The sequence below is a fragment of the Phyllobates terribilis genome, unplaced genomic scaffold (genome assembly GCF_046119375.1).
Source record: "Phyllobates terribilis strain yellow unplaced genomic scaffold, ASM4611937v1 Scaffold_8__6_contigs__length_399053987, whole genome shotgun sequence".
Taxonomy (NCBI): domain Eukaryota; kingdom Metazoa; phylum Chordata; class Amphibia; order Anura; family Dendrobatidae; genus Phyllobates; species Phyllobates terribilis.
The window spans coordinates 394,564,133-394,576,235 of record NW_027362768.1 but is presented as its reverse complement, the minus strand read 5'-3'; the positions used below and the strand labels follow the sequence as shown (position 1 = coordinate 394,576,235).

Genomic DNA, 12,103 nt, shown 5'->3' with positions numbered 1-12,103 from the left:
GGGGTCATTGTCCTGTTGAAAAATAAATGATGGTCCAACTAAACGCAAACCGGATGGAATAGCATGCCGCTGCAAGATGCTGTTGTAGCCATGCTGGTTCAGTATGCCTTCAGTTTTGAATAAATCCCCAACAGTGTCACCAGAAAAGCACCCCCCACTATCACACCTCCTCCTCCATGCTTCACAGTGGGAACCAGGCATGTAGAGTCCATCCGTTCACCTTTTCTGCATCGCACAAAGACATGGTGGTTGGAACCAAAGATCTCAAATTTGGACTCATCAGACCAAAGCACAGATTTCCACTGGTCTAATGTCCATTCCTTGTGTTCTTTAGCCCAAACAAGTCTCTTCTGCTTGTTTCCTGTCCTTAGCAGTGGTTTCCTAGCAGCTATTTTACCATGAAGGCCTGCTGCACAAAGTCTCCTCTAAACAGTTGTTGTAGAGATGTGTCTGCTGCTAGAACTCTGTGTGGCACTGACCTGGTCTCTAATCTGAGCTGCTAACCTGCGATTTCTGAGGCTAGTGACTCGGATAAACTTATCCTCAGAAGCAGAGCTGACTCTTGGTCTTCCTTTCCTGGGGCGGTCCTCATGTGAGCCAGTTTCTTTGTAGCGCTTCATGGTTTTTGCCGCTGCACTTGGGGACACATTCAAAGTTTGCCCAATTTTTCGGACTGACTGACCTTCATTTCTTAAAATAATGATGGCCACTCGTTTTTCTTTACTTAGAATAAGTATTATGGCAAGAAAAAAGCAGCTAACAGTCTATTCAGTAGGACTATCAGCTGTGTATCCACCTGACTTCTGCACAACACAACTGATGGTCCCAACCCCATTTATAAGGCAAGAAATCCCACTTATTGAACCTGACAGAGCACACCTGTGAAGTGAAAACCATTTCCGGTGACTACCTCTTGAAGCTCATCAAGAGAATGCCAAGAGTGTGCAAAGCAGTCATCAAAGCAAAAGGTGGCTACTGTGAAGATCCTAGAATATAAGACATATTTTCAGTTGTTTCACACTTTTTTGTTAACTATATAATTCCACATGTGTTAATTCATAGTTTTGATGCCTTCAGTGTGAATGTACAATTTTCAAAGTCATGAAAATACAGAAAAATCTTTAAATGAGAAGGTGTGTCCAAACTTTTGGTCTGTACTGTACATTGGGCTCGTTGCTCGGGTCGAGCACTCCAGCATTCCAATTTGCTCGATTCGAGCAACGAGTACCCAAGCATTTTAATGCTGGCTCATCACTACCTATAATACATTTTACCCTCACATCAATTCAGTTGATACTCAAATACAATTTACGTCCCATATTGACGCTTCAAATATGAACTGTCCTGAAAATATGGTCAATAAGAGTTTACTGGCGCACTACCTACAATCTTCTATAGGCAATGAAATGACCGCAATGGTCTATTACTATGCAACCACGATCATCTTCGGTTAAACCTACAAGATTAGAACATAGTGTGTCCATGAGATTCCTTGAGAGACTACTCTCACGCCTTACCCCAAACGAACATGAAACCTTATGTCAAGACCCGGGGTCTTCCGTGGGCATAACACTACTCAGACAACACAGGTTGAAGGTAAAACAGCGTTGCAATTGAACCACAAAGCGGACAATAAACAGATAGAACAGTCCCAGCAAATACCCAAGATGGTATAACATTACACAGTCTCACCATTCCGCTCCCCCCGCCTGGGATAGAACAGCTGCGACATTGGGACTTCCAGGGCCATCTACCTCAACCAATGGCCCCCCACTTCTGGCGGACCCCCACAGAGAGAAGGTAGCGGCAAGCTTAGGAAGCTAGCAGTCCATCGAGGTACAAGGCCAGGAGACCTGAGGGTCCCAACCTGGCCTCTCCGAGAGTTTCCATGGGGCCAGATGACCGGTAGGTCCCAATCTGGAATCTCCGAATGTCTCCATGGGTTCCAGGCGACCGGTGGGTCCCTCCTGGCAACCCCAAACAACATATCCATGGAGCCAGGTGACTTCATCGTCCCAACCTGGTCTCTCCAAATGTATCCATGTCTCTCTGATGGTAAATGGAGCAGATGCGTATCTTTCCAGTCAGGGCCATACCCTTAGGCCGGAATCATGTAAAATCCAAATCTGTGTCTCTTTGGTTAAATCCATACTTCCAAGCTGATGGTGTGAAGAGAGTCTGTGTGTCCTCTTGCTTCTCCTTGATTTTCTGTTCCAAGTCTCTCTGCTACAGAAGCACATATCCCTTAAAAATAGTTACAGTTGTCTGTGCAAGTACACATTCACAGGTAAGGTGTTAGGGAGGGCATTACTCAGGTCTCATGGTTTGAGCTAATCAGTTTACATAGTTAGTATCACAGGAGGCTGTTGTAAATAAACATCTAGCTGACTTAGTATAATATGTAAGTAGCATAGTAACAAACAACATTGTTCACCAAACCAAGAGGAGACAGCAATCAGGGTTATACAAATACTGATCTGTCCTTTAGAAATACACAAAAATGTATAAGTCAATTTAAACACAATAGTGTATTTCTCTTGGATTAACAAATCTAATCATCTGGCTAATTTTAAGCAGTATCGTCACACCTTATAAGACTGAAGGACCCTGAATCCTCTTTCTTAACAGGCCAATTTCTTACATGTGGAGCAATGAATGTTGACAATTCGATAAAGCCATCTAACTGTCAGGAATTTATTCACAATATCACAGGCCGGGAGTCAAGCAGAACCACCCGCTGTGATCTTTGAGTCGAACAGCTCTCTGCTGCCTATCGTCCGGACAATTACACGATAGGCCGGCAATAACGGAGGAGGCCGCAGCCTGTTTGCCCTAATAGGCCAGTTATCAGGAAACTAACAGTGAACGTATGGTATATACACCTCCGGATTACAACACATGGAATATGTCTATATATGTTCTGTACAATCACCGCTAACTCCACAATAATCCCAGACTACTCGCTGCCACCACTAGTCATTTTTTTATACAAAATACACGCTGACTTGACACCTGATAGGTAGCTTAAGGCTTAGAGGCATGGTTACAGAACAAAAGGGACAGAACTATTACATTTTATGTTTAATCCAAAGGGAGGCAGTGTTTATGAACAATATACAAAAGATTTTCCAAAGTGGACAAAACAATATTTCATATACAGTTACAGAAAATAGAAGGGATTAACAAGAGAACCTACTACCCCGCGCTCTGTCATCTTAGCCGAAGGAGAGCGCTTTGTTTGGGGACCTTCAATAAACTGCTTTCATGCATACACGATATGTATCATTCTACAGGAACTCAGATCATAATTTGGCTTGATCTTTTATCAGCCCCTGAGTTCCACCCCCCCATGATGACCTCACGTGGGCACGGTTGTGAGCTGTCCTCAGCCATTCAGGATTTTATGAAATCCCAACTTATGTGATAACTCCTCACCGGATGATCACAGAAGTTCGAGATTGACGCCATATTTTCCATCAGGATTTTATCTTTACTTAGATAGATAGTAAACATGGCATAGCTGTTGGCAGTTATCTGTCCACTGTGGATTTGTGGCTCATTGGCAGGAGATACAGTTATGAAAAATTATGTGTCTTCTTCCCCTGTTAGCCCCGGTGCTGAAAATGTATGTTTCATCAATATCGGATTCATACAAATTTCAATATACAATATTTCCTTTCGAGACCGTCTGAGTGAATCTGACCTGATGAAAGGAATGTGTGTACTGGGTGACAATAGCGCTTTCTAATGGATATGAGGTATCCTACTTTGATCCTCTCAAAAGTTTAAAAGGCCTTTTCCTGTCTTAACAGTTTGTCCAATCTGTAACTCTTTGTCCATACACAATGTACATCCTCATTAGTATGCCAGGATCTATTGTAAATCTCAGTCTTTCTTACAAAAGACATCTTCTTTCAGTCATCCGGCTTCAAAAGGACTCCATGCATTTTAACTAAGATGGTTCACATCTCTTTGTCTATTGTACAATCCTGCATCCATGAGTGTTAGCTAGTTTGCCTTACTGTAAATATGTGTGATAAGAAAGAGGAGGGAGGGGAATGTGAGTGACTTCAGAGATTTTTAATATTTTCTATGACACCTTCCCTTTATTGAGGTTGCATGGGAACCCGATTTACATATAGTTTCCCAAGCCTACCTCCTCTGCATCCCCTTGTCGGGACAGCCCATCTGCGTTGCCATGTTCACTACCCATCTTGTGCTTAATAGTAAAATCGCACTTCTGTAGAGCCAAGCTCCTCCGCAGTAGTTTACCATTGTCACCGGCCACCCGATGCAGCCAGCTGAGGGGGCTGTGGTCAGTCACTATGGTTAAGTTGTGCTCGTATAGGTAGGGCTGCAGCTTCCGCAGGGCCCACACTATAGCGAGACACTCCTTCTCCACAGTGGCATAGGCCACTTCCCGGGGTAAGAGCTTGCGACTGAGGAAAATCACCAGATTCTATTTCCCCTGCCCGTTTTCCTGGCTGATCACAGCACCCAGGCCAATTGCACTGGTGTGTGTTTGGACTGCAATCTGCCAGGAGAAGTCCAGGGCCTGTAAAACTGGCAAGGTCAGCCTTCAGTGCTGTGAAAGACCGTTTACAGTCAGCTGTCCAGTTGACCATTAACGGTAACTTCTTTTTCATGAGGTCCATCAGAGGCTTAGCAAGGGCCCTATAGTTGGGAACAAACTTCCTATCGTACCCTCCCGTACCTAAGAAGGACATCACCTGCTTCTTTGTCTTGGGGGTAAGCCAGGAGGTGATAGCATCAACCTTCCCGGGCTCTGGCTCCTGAGTTCCGCCACCGAGGTACTGCACCTCCGTCTTGTCTACCTGACACTTTCCCGGCTTTATAGTCAGCTCAGCGCTCTGGACCTGCCTGAGTACCTGCTCCAGGTGCCCCAGGTGTTCCTCCCAGGTGGTGGGACTGCAGATGGCAATGTCATCCAGGTCAACAACAGTAAACCCCTCCTAGTCCCTCGAGCAGTTGGTTGACTAATCGCTGGAAGGTGGCAGGTGCATTTCTCATGTCAAAGGGCATGATGAGGGATTCATACAGTATGAATGAAGGCGGACCTCTCCTGTGCCTCCTTGGACATAGGAATCTGCCAGTATCCACGACTCAGGTCCATGATTGTCAGGTACTGGGCCATGGCTCAGTGATCCAGCAGCTCATCAATGCGTGGCATTGGGTATGCATCGGGAGCTGTGATGGAATTTAGCCTCCTGTAGTCCATGCAGAAATGGTTCGTCTGGTCCTTTTTTGGGACCATGACTACAGATAAGGCCCACTTACTTTTGAACCTTTGAATCATCCTCAGGCACAACATTTAATCTATCTCCGCCTTTATGTCTTTCTGTGTCAAGATGACACTGATGAGATTATGCAGAGTCCCTCTGCTGCCACTAATTTGTCATGGATTTCTGATCCCTAATCACAGAGACCACCCACTGTGATCTTTGGAGCGAACAGCACTCTGCTGCCCCCTGTCGTTCAGACATTTACAAGATTGGCCGATGATCAACTGAGGGGACCACAGGCTGTTCTCACTTATTAGTTATCGGAAAGCTAACAGTGAGCGTATGACATACACACCTCCGGATTCCAACACATGGAATATATGTAGATACCCCTGTATGATCACTGATAACTGCATGATAACCCCAGAAAGATTATTAGCTGCCACCACCAATCCGTTTTTCCAGCCGATTGGATGTCGTTTCGGGTAGCGTATATAGCTTTGGGGGAGGCATGATTACAGAACAGAAGAAGCAGAACTATTACATTTTATATTTAATCCAAAGGGAGGCAGTGTTTATGTAAAATATGCAAAAGATTTTACAAAGGGGACAAAACAATAGAACATATACAGTCACAGAAAATAAAAGGGATTAACAGAAGAACTTACTATACTGATCGCAGAGACGATTCAGTTTAGCTGAAGGAGAGTACTTTGATTGGCCGTTACGTGAATGTGGTCCCTACATACACAAAAAATGTATTTCTCAGCACGAACCCAGATCATAATTCGGCTTGATCTTTTATACCGAATTGGGACCCACCCACACACTCCCCTGTGATGTCCCCACATGGGCCAGTTTGTGGGATGGTCTCGGCCATCATGATTTTAGAAAATCCCCAATTTATGCTATAACTCCTCTCTGGAGGGTCATAGAAGTTGGAGATTGACGCCATATTTTTTACTGGGAATTCATATTTCCTTTCAGATTAAACATGACCCAGCTGCCGTCAGTTATTTTTGCACTGTTGATTTATGGCTCATCGGCAGGGCTCACAGATATGAAAAAATTTGCATGTTGTTCCCCAATTAGCCCTGCCGCTAAAATGTATGTCTCATCCAAATCGTATTTATAGAAATTTCCCTATTCTATACTTTCTCGAGGAGACATATTTTTGTTGCACGTGACAAAAAGGTGTCCAGTGTAAATGTAAAATATTTCCCTTGAACTGACTGTACTTCCTGCAGACACAAGTCTATATGGCTGTCCAACTCTCTGAAAGGACTTCTCTTGTCTCAATTACCTGTCAATAGTATGGCTCTTTGTCTACACACAAGATACATCCTCCTGATCTTTGTCCCACAAGAATTTATCTTTTGCATGTTAATTAATCTGGTTAATTAACTCCCTACCTGTACCAGTCTATTGAACAATCCTACATCTAAGTGTCAGCTTCTTTGCCCCTGCAGTTTCATGTGGCGTAGAGATGTTAATATCTTCTATGACACATATTTCTATAACATTCTTCACCTCTATTGAGAAAAGGTAAGCAGATTGACGGACTGGGGGGTGACTCTCTGTGTCCACTTGGTGGATACCTAGTTTCTTCCTCCCTGGTACACCTGTAAAGATGGCTAACGACGGAACACCTCCCGCTGCTAGGACCTCTGGTCCATGGATGGCTGCTGGTTGAATTCCGCGTCCTTAATAGACACTTCGTCCTGGGCTGCTGCCAGCATATCCACCAGGACTTCTGTCTCGCCTTCAGCAGGAAGGCTACACACACAAAGGGCACAGGCTTCCCTGTTGTGATGAGCTTTCATCATGTTGACATGGAAGACCTTCTGCCTCTTCCCCGCATGGTCAATGGTGACGACGTAATTTACATCATAGAGGCACTGATGTATGGGGTTTGGACCTTCCCAGGTCACCTGAAGCTTGTTCTGGGTCATTGGGACCAGGACCCACACCTTCTCACCCACTTCGTACACCCGCTTCTGGGCGTTATGGTCGTACCACAGCTTCTGGCTGGCCTGGGTATGCAACATATTCCCTCGCACCAGCTGCGTCATTGTCTACATTTTGTCACAGAGCCGCATGACATACTCTATGACAGACACTTTGAGAGTGTTCAGTTCCCCTTCCCAGGATTCTCTTAACATACCAAGGGGTCCTCAGACTCATCTGCTGTACAGGAGCTTGAAGGGGGAGAACCCCGTTGAGGCCAGTGGAACCTCTCTGTAAGCAAAGAGCAGGTGTGGGAGTACTGCTCCCAGTCGCGCCCATGGGACTCAACCAGCATCTTAAGCATCTGCTTAAGGGCATTATTGAATCGTTCATGCAAACCACTGGTCTGTGGGTGATACGAACTTGATACCAGGTGCTGCACCTGCATTTTCTTACAGAGGGCTTCCATTAACCGAGATATGAACTAAGTCCCCTGGTCCGTATGCATCTCCCTGGGAAATCCTACTCGTGAAAAAATGGCCAACAGGGCATCTGCCACCTAATTGGCCCTAATTGAGGACAGAACTACTGCTTCTGGGTACCATAGTCTACCACAATAAGGATGAACGTTTTTCCAAGGCTGCTGGGGATGGCCAGCGGGCTAATGATATCCACAGCAATCCTCTAGAATGGCTCCTCTATCAAAGGGATCAGGGGAGCCTTGGGCGCAGGCCCCGACCTCCCCACTCTTTGACACGTGATACAGGACAGGCAGTAGTTGGCAACATTTGTCCACATTTTGGGCCAATAGAAGTGGTGTGACAGCCAGGCCTTGGTTTTACGGACCCTCAAGTGTCCAGCTGGTGGAATCTCATGGGCAACCCGTAACAACTTCTCCCTGAACTGAGGGCACAACCAGCTGTTTTTACCTCATCCGCTCCTGTTGGAGGTTACACGGAACTGTCTGCCACTACAACCTCCCCTGGTCCCAAAATATCCTCTTCTTATAGGACTCAGAGACTGGCTTCTCTGCGAGGTCCCTTAACGTCTCTAGACTGGTATCTGAGCGTAGAGCCGTCTAGAACTCCTGGCTAGAGTTAGCCAGAAGCAACATTAAGGCCCCAACATCACTGGAACCATCTGGGACCTGCTTTGATTCTGCAGCCCGTTCAGTTGTCCAGCTGGATGATGAGGGCCTAGAAGGCAGCGCATCGCTTGCCTTCAGGGAACTCCTTCTACAAGTGACAGCGGCTGTGTAGGCAGTCTCCCCGGAGGACAACCCTCACCCAACTCAACCCCCAATACCCCAGGAGCAGTGCTAAGCATGGGACAGCTACCACTGGCCATGTCACAGTTCGTGACACTGCTCAGCTGCACGGGACCACCAGCTTCATGGTCTCCGTGCCTGCTCCCATTGCCCTTAGCACTCATGCTGTCTCCTTTTAGGGAATCCTCAGCAACATCACCCAGCAGTGTGACATGGTTGAGCTGTCCTTTACTCCTGTACTACAAGACACATTATCATCATGCATCATATTAACATTCAGATAATGAGCATTTTCATCACAGGAATTACCAGATCTGGGAGAGTTGTCAAGAACATATTGGGCAACCAATCGTCCCGGATCAGTCCCGAATAGAACATTTGTGGGGATGTTCTCAGAAACCCCCACTTTTCTTAACCTCCTCCCCGCACCCCAGTCTAGGAAAACCTAGAAAGCAAAAGACAAAGGTCGGTGAACACCCCCAATCCCAGTAACAGTCAGGGTTTTCCCAGGGATAAGGTCTTCTGGGGATGCCAACTCAGGGTGGATGAGGGTTCCTTCGGCTCCGGTGTCTTTGAGACCCATATTGACAGTATCACCCACGTTAACTGATTGCAAATTGTCTCAGATCCTCCCAAGCACCCCACCCACAAAAAGAACAACTGCAGTAGGCCCTGGGCCTTGGGGGTGGGGTTTTTCTTCCGACTCTACAGGCAGACGAGGCTCATGTGACCAGTTCGGTCGCAAGTATAACACCGCCGGGAGTCAGATGCAGTCCTGGTGCTGGAAGATGGGGCAGGACCCCCTGAGAGCCTGGAAGGGGCTCTGGGGGTGGTTGTTGGCTTACCCCCTTTCCAGTTGGCAAAGGCTGACTTCCACACCTCAGGTGTATGGTTAGCCTCATAGGTGTCAGCGATCTGAGCCACTTTGGCGGCCTCATTTGGCTCCTGGTCCAGCACAAACTGCCTTTAATCATCACATCCTTCAGTTCCTCAAAGGTGTTGACTGACAGTCCTTGGAGCCACTGCTCAAACTAGGTTCGGAGCCCGTCCACATCATTACTATAGCGGTCATGTGGTCCACACTGGAGGGTTCGGAACTTTTTCCGGTAAATCTCAGGAGTAAGCTGGTACTTTTTTATTCGGGCCTGCTTAATGGCCTCGTAATCTCCATCTTGATCTCGAGGTAGAGAAGTAAACCTCTCCAGAGCCCTGGGGTTAAGTATTGGGCCCACTGGTCCTCAGGTAACTGGTACTGCCTGCAGGCTTTTTCAAACCCCCACAGTAATAAAGTGAGGAAAATAAGTATTTTATCCACTGACAATTTTGCAAGTTTTCCCACCTACAAAGAATGGAGAGGTCTGTAATTTTTATCGTAAGTACACTTCACCTGTGAGAGACAGAATCTTAAAAAATAATCCAGAAAATCACATTGTATGATTTTTACATAAATAATTTGCATTTTATTGCATGAAATACAGAACTTAATATTTGGTCCAGAAACCTTTGTTACATTTACAGAGGTCAGACGTTTCCTGTAGTTCTTGACCAGGTTTGCACACACTGCAGCAAGGATTTTGGCCCCCTCCTCCATACAGATCTTCTCCAGATCTTCCAGGTTTCGGGGCTGTCGCTGGGCAACATTGAGTTTCATCTCCCACCAAAGATTTTCTATTGGGTTCAGGTCAGGAGATTAGCTAGGCCACTCCAGGACCTTGAAATGCTTATCACAGAGCCACTCCTTAGTTGTCCTGGCTATGTGTTTCGGGTCATTGTCATGCTGGAAGACCCAGCCACGACCCATCTTCAATGCTTTTACCAAGGGAAGGAGGTTATTGGCCAAAATATAGCAATATATGACTCCATCCATCCTCCTTTCAATACAGTGCAATTGTACTGTCCCCTTTGCAGAAAAGCACCCCACAAAGTATTATGTTTCCCCACCATGCTTCATGGTTGGGACGGTGTTCTTGGGGTTGTATTCATCCTTCAATTTCCTCCAAACACGGAGAGTGGAGTTGATATCAAAAAGTTGTATTTAGTTTATATCTGACCATATGACCTTCTCCCATCCGTCCTGTTGATCATCCAGATGGTCATTGGAGAACTTCAAACGGGCTTGGACATGTGCTGGTGTGAGCAGATGGACCTTGCTTGCCCTGCAGGATTTTAATCCATGAAGGCATAGTGTGTTACCTAACGGTAATGCTTGAGGCTGTGGTTCCAGCTCCCTTCAGGTCATTGACCAGCTTCTTCCATGTAGGTCTGGGCTGATTCCAGACATTTCTCAAAATCATCCTTACCACACGAGGCGAGATCTTGCATGGAGCCCCAGATCAAGGAAGATTTACAGTCATCCATTTGTTTCTTCCATTTTCTAATAATCGTGCCAACAGTTGTTGTCTTCTCACCAAGCTGCTTTGCCTATTGTCCTGTAGCTCATCCCAGTCTTGTGCAGGTCTACAATTTTGTCACAGGTGTTAGACAGCTCTTTGGTCTTGCCCATGGTGGAGAGGTTGGAGTGTGATTGATTGAGTGTGTGGACAGGTGTATTTTATACAGGTAACGAGTTCAAACAGGTGCAATAAATACAGGTAATGAGTGCAGAGTAGGAGGGCTTCTTAAAGAAAAACTAACAAGTCTGTGAGAGACCGAATTCTTGCTGGTTGGTCGGTGATCAAATACTTATTTCATGCAATAAAATGCACATTAATTATGTAAAAATCATACAATTTGATTTTCAAATTTTTCTTTTTAGATTCTGTCTCTTAAAGGTGAAGTGACCTATTCTGTCTCTCACAGACCTGTTAGTTTTTCTTTAAGAAGCCCTCCTACTCTTCACTTTTTACCTGTATTAATTGCACCTGTTTGAACTCGTTACCTGTATAAAATACACCTGTCCACACAATCAATCACACTCCAACCTCTCCACCATGGGCAAGACCAAAGAGCTGTCTAACACCAGGGACAAAATTGTAGACCTGCACAAGACTGGGATGAGCAACAGGACAATAGGCAAAGCAGCTTGGTGAGAAGCTGTAATTTATAATACAAATTACAGCCCTCTCCATTCTTTGTAGGTGGGAAAACTTGAAAAATCGTCAGTGTATCAAATACTTATTTTCCCCACTGTATGTCCAAGTCCCCATCCTTGTCCATCACAGGAAAATGCTGTTGGCATGGCTGGACAGTGAGGTGGATGGCTTCTTTTGGATTCCGGCCAACTCCAGCTCGTACCGATGCTTGTCCTCTCGTTCTTCTCTCTCAGCCTCTCGGTACTACTGAATCCGGTTCAGACGTCCCTCACGACCATCTGCGTAGAGTTGCTGCTAGGCTGTCTGCCGGTGGAGGTGCCTGCAAGAGTCTAATTACTACAACTAGTTGCATTATAACAATCTATCATGGCGTCGGTTTGGGTCATTAGACTTGGGCCTGTAATACAGAATGGATTGATGCTGTACGCTATGTCCCATCTTACAAGCGATTCATCTTTCATCCTTAGGAAGAGTTACCAGCAATCCTAAAACATCGCAAGCAGCTACAGAAACTCCTGATTGACTGGAACAATGTGAAAACTAGGTGAGTGCTGGAGGCCTATGTATACAGTGCTTCTGGGTAATATACAGGTGAGCTCAGGAGACCTGTGCCC

General features: G+C 45.8%; 1 protein-coding gene across 2 annotated transcripts in view; it reads left to right on the top strand.

Annotated features, from left to right (window-relative positions):
• SH3BP1 (SH3 domain binding protein 1) overlaps positions 1 to 12,103 on the top strand; it is a 258,494-nt gene that overhangs the window by 183,756 nt on the left and 62,635 nt on the right. For both annotated transcript variants that reach the window (XM_073645218.1, XM_073645219.1), the window contains one exon: positions 11,957 to 12,033. In XM_073645218.1, coding sequence (XP_073501319.1) covers positions 11,957 to 12,033 — 77 coding nt within the window. The remainder of the gene's footprint in view (positions 1 to 11,956; positions 12,034 to 12,103) is intronic.